Source organism: Magallana gigas, chromosome 1 (assembly GCF_963853765.1).
Source record: "Magallana gigas chromosome 1, xbMagGiga1.1, whole genome shotgun sequence".
NCBI classification, from domain to species: Eukaryota; Metazoa; Mollusca; class Bivalvia; order Ostreida; family Ostreidae; genus Magallana; species Magallana gigas.
In genome coordinates, this window is record NC_088853.1 from 2651485 (window position 1) to 2666199 (window position 14715).

Sequence of the window (14715 nt, forward strand, 5' to 3'; positions counted from 1 at the left end):
ATTATAACCCTACATTAAAAGTAATTGTAAAAGTAAAAGTAGGTGAACGACTTTTGTAGATGACCATCTTCCACGGTCTGACGTAAATCCAAACTATGTACGTAATACAGTATTAAGAAAAAAAATTAATACATATATAAACCATATCGTCCTTAACTATTTACGTAATATTGTAAAAAATATACCAATAGATATATCAAATATTTCATTGATGTGCAAATATAAACACCAGTTATGAATCATAAAAATCAAGAATGTTTTCAATTTAAATATTTGCCATTTGCATTTATTCTGTTCGAATTTTCCCTCGTTTATTAATTCTTTATTTTGTGTTACCTATATTACTTTACAATATAACTATTTTTTGGTAATATTTCAATACCCTTTTTTTAGACAATCAATAAAAAGAAACCCTTTTCATATGATTTTGTTTTATTGTTTCCAGTAAAATAAATGTCTGACAGCGAAGAATAAACATGACGAAACAAACTTTAAGTTAAATAAATAACACAATGTTTTACAGCAAATTAGTGTCATTTTAGTAATGTTTTTTTTCTATGTTCAACAGCTCTCAAGGAAAGTTTCATAACAATGTTTACAAGTATGCGTTACATTTAAAACAGAATGCATCTCAACCTTTTCTTTACAAAACACTGGGTTAATTCACAGGATTTAATAAATGGAGGAGGTGATACACATTTGTTACGTTAATTACATTGTAAATGAACAAAACATCATCAGCACCAACCAAAGAGAAAATAAAAGTACAAACATGTTAAGGTGGTATGGAAGACCTGTCGATATTACTGTTGATAAAAGTATGAACCTTTACATTTCTTTCTATAGTACGTCACAATATGGAGGTGTCTCATACCACCTTAAGCAAAAGAGAAGAATCGTAACATTCCATGATCAATCAAAATCTATAGAAGATTGAATAAAGCGATTTAAACAATGCACGAGATTCTCACAATGCAAAAAAAATTAACAGGAGGGGAACCTAAACTGATGAAAATAGCTAATTATATTAAAGCGATCTATTGACTCCCGATCTTGGATCTAAACTAAATTTCTAAGGAACATAAAGTTACAATCTCTCCTTTTGTCTCCATTCTGTTGAATAATGAAGCCGACCCATATTTATATCCAAAATAACTGATCTCATTGACTTTTAAAACACACAGATAATTTCTTGTTTTAACATAGACAACTTCCCATATAACAATACATATTTATAGATTGGTAATTCGTCCTGTGAATGGCACTAAGCAAAATAAATAACTAGCATCATTAGCAGGTGCTTGGTTTTGTAGGTGGCTAGATGACAACATGTGTTAAACCATTAAGTCACTAAGTAGATGTCCTGGGACTTTCATCATAGGGATATATGAAACAGTTAAAACTCTGGGAGAGGAGGTCAAACATGTATTATTTTTACGGCGATTGAAGAATCATTTGACGACCCAGGCGTAAAAAAACAAACAAAACATTCCAGTCCTTTTCTTTAGGCTACAGTTGCAAAGAAATAAAATAAATAGAAAGGGGGAAATAAAGTGAAAACAATTGTTAAAAAATGTAGTTACATATCGCCTGTACATCATCAAAATTGGTTAAATGTATTTCTGAATAGCATACAATTAAAATAGAGGATATATTGCAGTTTCTACTTGTGTCAGTTCTTTGTGCTCCTACAGTGCTGCTACTGAAAGTTGACAAGGATATGATAACGTGACTAGCATTCTGTAAGGGACTTGTCACGTACCTTAAATGTACGTATACTGTACTCAGTAAAGACACAAACAGACGTAAGAAATATTTAAAGAACTGTTAACAACTTAAAATGGTTTATAGACAGAGTTAAAATAATTAAAACAAACGTTTACAAATTAAGTGGCAAAAACCCACTTTCAAAGATATGTATAAATAAAGGAAAATGATGGTTAGATAGAGTCCACGAAAAGCTGGAACCTTTTAACACAAATTATGCTAGGAAATAGAACGACCAATAGAATACATATACCATTGTTACGTCACATTCCAAGGTGCGGTCATTCTGCTCCAGTCAGTTCAATAGCACACAATGGAAAAACCTGATATTTTTAATCCATAAGAAAGGGCATAAATGATTTACATTAACTCGATAGGCCATCATCTAAACATAGTTATACTATTAGTGCAATTAATAACGAAGATATTTGCCTTGATTGAAACAATGGATCACATTTTTAACGTACATTTGCTTACATTACAATGATTAGTATAGCCTTTTATTTTATAACATGATTCAAACTGAAGTAAACAATAACTAACACTGTATGCATGAGCACAAAAACTCCAAAATATTAAGGTCAGACGACACGTTCTTCGAGAATCTTTTTTGTATCTCCTCGTTATAGAGAGTTCCAATAAAATTATTAATTTTATAATTATTTTAAAAATGATTAAAATTTAATTACATGTGGTTATGTGTCTAGATGGCCGAGTGGTTAGAACCGTGGCCGCTCACTGCCAGAAGCGTACATGTTCTGAAGGTCGTGAGTTCAAATCCCTGCTCCGGCCGAGATAGAGTTCCTCTATAGTGAATTTTGCTGTGCTGTATATGTATTTATTTTTACATCAGCAATTCGAGTGTATTTCCAAGAAGATTATATAGGAAATTGCATACTCTAGTATTTTGTAGAAATGCCTTGTAAGGAACCCTAATTTTTTGCAAGAAAGCTTGTCAAAATAGTTGTAAACCATCAACAAATTCCTGGAAAAAGTTATATAAAATTGAGGAACGTGTCGCCTGACCTTAACAATCAAAAATGCCTCAATGTAATATCATTCTACCAAAATACAGAAGGAAATAATTTATTAAAAAATAATGAACAATTGAAACCCCAATACCCCGTCATATTGTTTTTCATAATAGGAATTATGTTTGCATAATGATTTACAAAGAAATGAACACAGATCTGTATCTTTAAAACAAATGTTATATTATCAAAAATACCAAAGGACTACATCATTCAAAACACATATGGAAATGTTGTTCTTCTAGTGTACATTCGTTAAAAAAACCATTAAATACGATGAATTCAATTTAGATGATATATGGTTCAAACTTTGCGCATTTCTAAATTATTGTATCTCCCGCCTTTAGCCCCTGCTCCCTTCCTGTGCCCCTGTGGTGGGCCTCCGTGTGCTGAGTATGGCGGCGGGGGTCCCGATGGGCCCTACAATAAGAAATAAAAACAAGGCTCAGTATAGATACCATTCGTCAAAACATATAACGTAACAAATTGTACTAGTCTTTATAAAATGAAGAAAAAATATTAGTAAGTGCATGCAATTAAATTGCTTAGTTATGATTACACATCTCCAAATAATCTACTGTTTCAATTGTACAAACACATAATATTATCATTCGAATTTCAAAAGCGTCACTTCTAGAAATATTTTTCGGCATATGACATTGATCTTTTTGTGCAACGCAAGTTCTCATTTTGAATTGTAATTACCACAAGATGTTAAACATCTGTTAAAAAGACAAACTGTGCCCGTTTACATGTACCATTTGTTGACCAACATTAATTTATAACATTGTTTAACCAAAAAAAGATTATTATTAATTATCTATCAGCTTTATAGCAGATTTATTGACCATACTATAGAATAAAACACAATTTAAAATCTTACCTTTATACAATAAAACAGAACTTAGAATCGTATCTTTAGAAATGGTATAATACACTAAACTAACTGCATCTCAATGTTCGTTTTTTTTTTTCAAGGAAAGAGTAGATTAGTTATGCTATAAATTACAACTTCTAATTTCCCTCTCGCACACACTTATCAGAATATAAATTACATTACGAACAAATTCTTTAATATTTATTCAAAATATAAGATTCAAATAATCACTGACATTTATCTTTTTAATTATAAATTATAAATTAATCGAACATATTTTCGCACATACTTTTCAAAAAAAAAAAATTAAAAAAAACCCAGATTGTTCATATTTAATTCAATAGTCCCCTATATTCTTTATTCTTAAATACTTGGTGGAAAACAAAACCCAGTACAACACGTGATGTTATCTAGTTATACCCATAATGCATCTGGCACCCACCACCATTACTATAAATGCCGTAGTGTAAGAGGCGAAAAGGGTAAACGAGAAAGTATGGAAGCGGCAGCGTGCGTGTGGCTAAATTGGCTAAACGTTTACCCTAAATCTTTTATGTTGCTCTTGGTTGCTTGTAAATAAAGGACATACACATTACTATGTCGCAAAATTCACCTTATAAAAAAAAGGCTCTGCATCTGATTCAGTTTTTAACAATAAGTGTTTATACTATACGTAACTGTAGAAGCTTTAGTTTTGAAGTTTACGTCTAATTCTAAGCGTAAAATTCGTCTGATACAGAAGTTCATTACAAAATTACAGAAGACGTGTACAAATCTTATAATCAAGTAATGCCTTTAAGTACAAACACTGGTTATACTATTAGGGTAACGTTTAGGGTTGTTTTCAATATATACAACTTTATGTAACTTGGTCATTGGGTTTACTGAAATAAGTGTATTACGTAAACAGCTCATCTCTAACATGCAACCAAATGACAGGAACTTACACACTGCCAGTGAATGTTCCCTTTGAAGACATTTCCCAACTGAAAACAACATTCTACTTAATGACCATGTCTGTGTAGTTCCATGATAGCATGTGGAATACAGTTTCTTTCCACTTATCTTCTTTCTATCCCTAAACGATTGGTCATAACCAGATATAACTTTACAAGTTTTAAATATAAACCACATCAATATCTGAACACGTACAATTTGCCACAAACCATCAGGCGATACTACCAATGAAGTAAGAGATCCATCTAGAGTATAGAGAACCGAGTGATCAGGAGATACAACCAATGAAGTTAGAGATCCATCTAGAGTATAGAGAACCGAGTGATCAGGAGATACAACCAATGAAGTAAGAGATCCATCTAGAGTATAGAGAACCGAGTGATCAGGAGATACAACCAATGAAGTTAGAGATCCATCTAGAGTATAGAGAACCGAGTGATCAGGAGATACAACCAATGAAGTAAGAGATCCATCTAGAGTATAGAGAACCGAGTGATCAGCAGATACAACCAATGAAGTTAGAGATCCATCTAAAGTATATAGAACCGATTAGTACTATATCAAAACATGATGGCATCTATCATTTTCTTGTTCAACATCTTCAATGGCACAACCTTTACTATCTACATCAGGTTTTCAATGAAAACAAAAGAACGCCAAGTACGTTTGAAAAATCTGAATGTTATGTGTGAATGAGTGTACCTTCCTTATAAGGAAATGATTCTAAACCAATTCAGTTTATGGAGGTGTAAGAAAGCGTTATATGAATTAAGAAGGCAGGTATGTGCAAACATTTTGGAGCTGTTAGCCAGCTGCTAGCGAGTGTTGCTGGGAAAGGAGACATAAATGTAACATGGATAAAACGATTCCTAATTACACATATCTATATGTTAAACTAATCATTTAGAACTTTTTGCGTTGCATTTGTTTTAATTAATATTTTGTTTCTCTCGCCTTTATTTGTTGTGTAACTGAGCATATTACTGAGGTGCAACTCATGATATACTCATCCTAAATCATGTGTTCTTTTATTATAACCAAGTCTGACTTCTTCATTACAAAAGATAATAAGTAAGTACAATTAGACTAGACATTAAAAAGTTATCTAACTAGTGCAAACTACGACAGCAGTTGTAAGCACACAAATTTGGTAAGGTTTCTGTATAGATAATGGCCGACATCAACCAAATCTCACGGCTAGTCGCCTAATTTCACTTCATACCAAAACGCTTATTTGCTTACATATAATGGTAATAAATGAATGTGAGAACATACATAAGTTGGAACTTTTTTCAGATGTCATCTTGCTATTAAAGTACATGTAAAAGAAAGCAGGGGAAATATGGTTCTGATGTTATGGACATGGGCTATGTAAGTTGGTTCCAGTCTGGAGTGTTGTTTTTAGACTGGCTGTGAGATTTCGCTGATGTGCAGCTCTAGGATATATGGAGGTTTATTCACACATACAGATTTGCCTTTGACAGGATATAAATACTTACAACTATCAAAGGATATTGAGTGTCGTGGTTCTACAAAACACAGACAGACAGCGTCATATCATGTGTTTCATTGCTAAAAATTCAGTTACTAGTATTAAGTGAAATAAACGCTTCAGTTTTATGTTCGTCCTTTTTATCCTCGTTGCCAATGAGTGAATTTAAGACTGGGCAAATTTAAAAATCTTTCGAATAACTGTATTAATAAGAAAGAATACCTATCACACAACTCTGATTGGACGAATTACAGACGGCGTGTTGATTGGACGAATTACAAACGGCATGATGATTGGACGAATTACAGACGGCGTGATGATTGGACAAATTACAGACGACGTGATGATTGGACGAATTATAGACGACGTGATGATTGGACGAATTACAGACGGCATGATGATTGGACGAATTACAGACGGCGTGATGATTGGACGAATTACAGACGACGTGATGATTGGACGAATTACAGATGACGTGATGATTGGACGAATTACAGACGACGTGATGATTGGATGAATTACAGACGGCGTGATGATTGGACGAATTACAGACGACGTGATGATTGGACGAATTACAGACGGCGTGATGATTGGACGAATTACAGACGGCGTGAGGATTGGACAAATTACAGACGACATGATGATTGGACGAATTACAGACGACGTGATGATTGGACGAATTACAGATGACGTGCTGATTAGACGAATTACAGACGGGGTGATGATTGGACGAATTACAGACGACGTTATGATTGGACGAATTACAGACGGGGTGGTGATTGGACGAATTACAGACGGCGTGATGATTGGACGAATTACAGACGGCGTGATGATTGGACGAATTACAGATGACGTGATGATTGGACGAATTACAGACGGGGTGGTGATTGGACGAAATACAGACGGGGTGATGATTGGACGAATTACAGACGGGGTGAAACTAGTGTAGAAGAGCAAATAAAATTAAAAATCACTGGGCGAAAATACTAGTAATCCTTTTTACATTCTGTCTATTGTTTGCTCTGGTGTTTTTTTTTTATTTTGTTCATAGACAATGTTATTTTATAAAGGTTAATTTAACAATGATTTTATTGAATGTAGCTTCGCATGACTTTCACATGAAAACTTTTCACGAGAGATTAACATGAAATGAGTACACATGTACACTTTGCTGTGTTTTGATATTCTTAGATGACCACCACTAAAAACCAGACGTTAGAATTTAGTAAATTTTACAGTAAGGTAGAAAATGATATTACTAATCACATATCAAAATTTACATTATGTAGTGTTTTCTTCGTAGTGCTGAAATTGATAATTTTCTTTTTGCTTTAATTAAATGCACCTTTATTTTCTGATTCATAAAACGAATCAGAAGATTGTAGATTTTCTTGAAACCTTGAAATTAACAAGAGTTGGTGTAAATAACTTACGGTAAAGAAATGAAGAGTTTTGAAATTGTGGTGATTACACTAAAAACCGAACCAAATCGGTCTCATTAAAATTATAAAAAATGAAAATTTGATACTACAATCAATTTTTGCCAAAACATTACAACCATATCAATAATTTTGAAATGCTCTTTAGGGTTCCTTCAACAATTTATTTGACTGCTAAGTTAAAAAAAAACAGTATTAATAATTTTGCAACAGAATTCCTCTTTGATTTTAAGGATATATCTTATTTTTTTAAATATACATTTTACAGTGTCTTGCCTGTGATAACACTAGATATCGATTTTGTACTATATAACCCATAACTTCAAATGACGCCAAATTGAGGCGCCAGCTGGATTTGCTTATTAATATTCAAATATTTAATCGTGCGATGGTTAAAAATTATGTTAATAAAAGTAATAAGGTATCATTCTTTGAATATCATGGGGTGATAATTTCGGTCAGGGCGTGATCAAATCTATCATAAAGCCCTTCCGGCTTTATGATAGATTTGATTACGCCCCGACCAAAATTATCACTTCATAATATTCAACGAAAGATTCCTTATTACTTAAATAATGATAGAAATGTTTGGTTAATAAGAAACACTTGAACTGAGACTTGGATTGTTGTGGCTTCTTTTAAGCAGACTATTATATTTATTAAATCTATTTTAGAACAAGTGCTGTAAAGATATAGAAACTAACACAAATAATAATTTCAAGGTTAAAATTTATGAACTTTTTCCTCACTGTATAAAAAGTTATACATTTATTAACAAATAATTTGAAGAAAAAAAGTATATTGATGGTTGACTTGATTACCACATAGCCTCGTTAAAAGACATTAAATATCTGAATAGATAGCCTGTCTTAATACTGAAATATTTTAAGAAAATCTAATGATTGACTTGATGACAACACAGCCTCCCTACATTAAATCTATGAATAGGTATTCCGTGGCTGATTTGGTGAAAACAGTTATGCTGGGGAACAGTTAAATGATTAAGGACAGCAATAGTTATGAAAACAAGAGGCCCATGGGCCACATCGCTCACCTGAGGAACAATGGGTATGATAAAATCAGCTTAATGAAGTCATAATACAAACAATCTGGACAATGTACAATAAAACATGTAGATCCTGTAAAAATAAAATCTATTCCCCCCCCCCCCCCTGGATATTCTTATGTTTATAATCATTAGTCCCTTTTCTAACAGGATGATTTTATAGTCAAATCACATGTTGAGTATTGCAGTCCTCAAAAAGATCCTTTACAATTGTTTAAATATGGGATATTAAGCTACATCAAACTCTGAACCTTCTTATGTGGCCGAAGAATTGTCCTGGAGCCAAAGTCTTAACAATTATAAAGAATCATCTGGCTGATTAGTTTCTGAGAAGAAGATTTTAAAATATTTACTCTATATATTCTTTTGTAAAACTTTAACATCCCCCCCCCCAATGTGGCCTCACCCTACCCCAAGGGATCATGTTTTCACAACTTTGAATCTACACTACCTGAGGATACTTCAACACAAGTTTCAGCTTTCCTGGCTGTTTAGTTTCTGAGAAGAAGAATTTTAAAGATTTACTCTATATATTCCTATGTAAAACTTCGACCCTCCATTGTGCCCCATCCTACCCCCAGGGATCATGATTTTCACAACTTTAAATCTGCACTACCTGAGGATGCTTCCACATAAGTTTCAGCTTTCCTGGCTGATTAGTTTCTGAGAAGATGATTTTTAAAGATTTACTCTATATATTCCTATGTAAAACTTTAACACCCCCCCCCAATGTGGCCTCACCCTAGCCCCAGGGATCATGATTTTCACAACTTTGAATCTACACTGCCTGAGGATGCTTCCACACAAGTGTCAGCTTTCATGGCTGAATATTTTCTGAGAAGAAGAATTTTAAAGATTTACTCTATATATTCCTATGTAAAACTTCGACCACCCCATTGTGGCCCCACCCTACCCCAGGGGGTCATGATTTTCACAAATTTGAATCTACACTACCTGAGGATACTTCCACACAAGTTTCAGCTTTCCTGGCTGATTAGTTTTTGAAAGAGGATTTTCAAAGATTTACTCTATATATTCCTTTGTAAAACTTTAACAACCCTCCCCCCCAATGTGGCCTCACCCTACCCCTGGGGGTCATGATTTTCACAACTTTGAATCTACACTACCTGAGGATGCTTCCACACAAGTTTCAGCTTTCCTGGCTGTTTAGTTTCTGAGAAGAAGAATTTTAAAGATTTACTCTATATATTCCTATATACAACTTCGACCCCCCATTGTGCCCCATCCTACCCCTGGGGGTCATGATTTTCACAACTTTGAATCTACACTACCTCAGGATGCTTCCACACAAGTTTCAGCTTTCCTGGCTGATTAGTTTCTGAGAAGAAGATTTTTAAAGATTTACTCTATATATTCCTATGTACAACTTCGACCCCCCATTGTGCCCCACCCTACCCCCGGGGGTCATGAATTTCACAACTTTGAATCTACACTACCTGAGGATGCTTCCACACAAGTTTCAGCTTTCCTGGCTGATTAGTTTCTGAGAAGAAGATTTTTAAATATTTACTCTATATATTCCTATGTACAACTTTGACCCCCCATTGTGCCCCGCCCTACCCCTGGGGGTCATGAATTTCACAACTTTGAATCTACACTACCTGGGGATGCTTCCACACAAGTTTCAGCTTTCCTGGCTGATTAGTTTCTGAGAAGAAGATTTTTAAAGATTTACTCTATATATTCCTTTGTAAAACTTCGACCCCCCATTGTTGCCCCACCCTACCCCCGGGGGTCATGAATTTCACAACTTTGAATCTACACTACCTGGGGATGCTTCCACACAAGTTTCAGCTTTCCTGGCTTTCTGGTTCTTGAGAAGAAGATTTTTGAAAATTTCTCGAAATTTTTCATTAATTTCTAATTATCTCCCCATAAAAACGAGTGTGGCCCTTAATTTTCACAACTTTGAATCCCCTTTGCCTAAGGATGATTTGTGCCAAGTTTGGTTGAAATTGGCCCGGTAGTTCTTGAGAAGATGTTGAAAATGTGAAAAGTTTACGGACAGACGGACAGACAGACAGACGGACAGACGGACGACAGACAAAATGTGATCAGAATAGCTCACTTGAGTTTTCAGCTCAGGTGAGCTAAAAAGTTAAGAAGATTATAAAAGTTCATAAAAGTATGAAGACTTTAAAATGTAACCCCTTATTAGAAACTTAAAAAGGCAAAGTATATGTACAAATATACTATTTAAAAAAAAATAGCTTATTATGCCACTAGTACAGTATATTAAAGTTACAAATACATGTAACTCTAATAGCACTTAGTTCTTACATAGTAATCATTCTCTTTTCATTAATTATTTAAGGTTTTATTTAATAAATCTCCAAAAACCATAACTTGAGTCTTAATGAATACTTGAACAAGATGTCAGGAGAAAGGTTTTAGTTTGATATTGACTGTTAGTAATTGAGTAGCAGTATGATCCACAACAGTGTTAGCAGTTTATGAGTGAAAAACACCATTGTTAGTGCATTACACAGTTAGTTAAGCATATAAGAAAGATAAAATTTTATAAAAATGAGACTGGAAGGCAAATCAACCTCATTACCCATTAATGACCATTAAGAAAATTAATGCGATAAATAATCATCTCCCATCTTACCCTTGAGTCCGCAAATATATCTCTCATTACTAAAGAACCAAGGTCCTAAACATCCTACACTAGGACTAAGGTTCTTTACTTCCTACATTAGGACTAGGGCCCTAAACATCCTACACTAGCACTAAGGTTCTAAACATTCTACACTAGGACTAAGGTCCTTAAAATCCTACACTAGGACTTAGGTCCTTTACTTCCTACACTAGGACTATGGTCCTAAACATCCTACACTAGGAAAAAGATCCTAAACATCCTACACTAGGACTCAGGTTCTTAACATCCTTTGCTAGGACTATGGTCCTAAGCATCCTACACCAGGACTAAGGTCGTAAACATCCTACATTAGGAGTATGGTCCTAAACATCCTTTTTAAAGCACAATCTTCTAATCTATATAAAGACTGATTTTTTTTTTAAATCCCGAAAAATAACCTAACATCCTTTCATATGGATGCATGTTTTTCACAACCTACATAAGGATTTATGTCATAACAAACTTACACAAGGACTTAAATATCTTTATCACCCTAAACAAGGAGTATGTACCAAACAAGGTGTGTGTACTAAAAAAGGAGCTTGTACTAAACAATGTACTTAAAATTAATAATTCTTTTATATTACAAGATGATAACTGTCAATCACATCCATGTAAGCACCTTTACACACAATGAATAATGACATTACACTGATATATACAAAGACTATGACAAAAACTTGTCTCTCAAATTCAAATACCGAAACCAAAAAAAAAAAGATCTTTGAATACAATGTGCCATTTAAATGCATAATCTGTAATTAGTTTAGTAATACCTGACTACGTCCATGTTTACAAGACAGTGTTGTACACCAACAGTTAAACTTGTGACTAGTCGTGACTCTGCCAATGATGTATCCACTCACTTCATTAACCCAACACCTACAGAGTCTAACATTTTCTGTCTATCATCATTACTCTGTCAATCTAATCAGTTGTTGATCACAACTATAGTTTTACCATTCGTTGTACAGCACAAATTTCGTTAGCCCAGATACACTAAAATTGATAATAAAATCTGATTTTATCTGTAATATAAGTACAACCTTGGACATTAACCACTCCACTCCTGTTTGTCCTTATCTATCCTCAAATAACTATGTCAAGGTCATTGACCACCCTACCTGTGCCCGGTACTGTTGCTCTGGCTGACGACGTCGTCGCCTCAGTGTGTCCGTCAATTTCAAGGCTGGTTTGGCGTTAGGGTTTGAGCTGGGTGTGTGCACGGCACAGAACTTGATGAAAAATCCCATAAACAGGATAAGGCCTATAGCCATCAGTAAGACAGCCCACCAATATTCCTACAACATTACATTATATATATAACACAAGTTATTTACAGTATAACATGTTAGATACAGCACAGAATCCCATAAACAGGATAAGGCCTATGGCCATCAGTAAGACGGCCCACCAGTATTCCTACAACATTACATTATATAACACAAGTTATTTACAGTATAACATGTTAGATACAGCACAGAATCCCATAAACAGGATAAGGCCTATAGCCATCAGTAACACAGCCCACCAATATTCCTACAACATTACATTTTATATATATAACACAAGTTATTTACAGTGTAACATGTTAGATACAGCACAGAACAAGATGAACAATCCCATAAACAGGATAAGGCCTATAGCCATCAGTAAGACAGCCCACCAATATTCCTACAACAGTACACTATATATATAACACAAGTTATTTACAGTATAACATGTTAGATACAGCACAGAATCCCATAAACAGGATAAGTCCTATAGCCATCAGTAAGACGGCCCACCAATATTCCTACAACATTACATTATATATATAACACAAGTTATTTACAGTATAACATGTTAGATACAGCACAGAATCCCGTAAACAGGATAAGTCCTATAGCCATCAGTAAGACGGCCCACCAATATTCCTACAACATTACACTATATATATAACACAAGTTATTTACAGTATAACATGTTAGATACAGCACAGAATCCCATAAACAGGATAAGGCCTATAGTCATCAGTAACACAGCCCACCAATATTCCTACAACATTACATTTATATATTCATATATCACACTGCTATCAGTAGATCAGCCATCATCATTCTCACTATATTGCATATGACACAGAAGATAAACCCTTTTATCTTACAATAACTCAGTTTTTGATATTAGACATAATTTTATTTTACTGTTACCTACCATTATCAAGATCTTGTTCATATTGGCCAGACATTTTTACTTATTAGTATTGTTACTGACTGACTACAGAAATATATCGGGTTGATCAATCTCATAGGTGGTGAGGCGAAGCTAATAAGTGTCTTGTTTTCCGCGAGGACAATCAAGTGACACATTTATTCACAAAAAGTGATGATTGACGCAAACCCATGGATACAAGTTGCCTAACATCTTGTCCAATTTTGTTACTTACATGTAAACTTTTTCAAAATTATCAATATTTAATAATAATATGAAATGTTGAAATGACAAGGCGAAATGTCAGTCAATAACATCTATATTGCCAAATATTAATTCTGATCAAAGAAACATAAAGATATATGAGGCAATCGCATGCTATATTTAAACCAATGAAAGTGTGACATTTCAGTCCAAGGGAAAACAATTATTTTTAGTGCTACCCTTCAATAAGTCAGTATGACTTACAATAATCCAGTCTGACTTACAATAACCCAGCATGACCTACAATAACTCAGTATGACTTACACTAATCCATCATGACTTACAATAATCTACCCTCACTTACAATAATCAAGCATGACTTACAATAATCCACCATGACTTACAATAATCCACCATGACTTACAATAATCAAGTATGACTTAAAATAACCCAGTATGACTTAAAATAACCCACCAAGCCATACATTAATCCAACATAACTTACAATAATCCAGCATGACTTACAATAATCCACCATGACTTACAATAATCCACCATGACCAACAATAACCCAGTATGACTTACAATAACCCGGCATGTCTTACAATAATCCAGCATGACTTACAAATAATCCAGCATGACCTACAATAATCTAGCATGACTTACAATAATCCATCATGACTTACAATAATTCAGCATGACTTACAATAATCCAGTTCTTTATATTGGCAAGCGTTTTTTCGTTAAATATCAAGTTCTTCAGTCGTTGTAGTGGTCCTTCATTATCAACGCCACGGCAACGAGAAAACACATCACAGTAACCTTGGTAATTGTTACAGGGGGAACCTAGATCATAGAAAATCAACACATAAGTTGTGAAACTGTGGGATAAAGAGGCCCATGGGCTACATATCTCAACAGACCAACAGTTTTTGTATAGTTTTATATCTGTTCTTCGACATCTTCCCTAAGCCTATACATTTCTAAGTTAAATTTTAAACCCTTATTGGGACTCCAGTATTGGTATA

At 34.1% G+C, this 14715-nt stretch overlaps 1 protein-coding gene across 2 annotated transcripts; it reads right to left on the reverse strand.

Moving 5' to 3' along the window:
* Positions 1-955: 955 nt before the first annotated feature.
* Positions 956-12586, reverse strand: LOC136272993 (disintegrin and metalloproteinase domain-containing protein 10-like). Of its 2 annotated transcripts, XM_066076467.1 has the most exons (3): positions 12416-12586; positions 6132-6161; positions 956-3218 (listed from the first exon to the last, which is right to left on the reverse strand). In XM_066076467.1, the coding sequence occupies exons 1-3, from the start codon at positions 12566-12568 to the stop codon at positions 3102-3104; spliced, it is 300 nt and encodes a 99-aa protein (XP_065932539.1). In that variant the 5' UTR covers positions 12569-12586; the 3' UTR covers positions 956-3101. The 2 variants fall into 2 exon arrangements, with proteins under 2 accessions (XP_065932539.1, XP_065932542.1); XM_066076470.1 differs by lacking the exon at positions 6132-6161.
* Positions 12587-14715: the final 2129 nt, after the last annotated feature.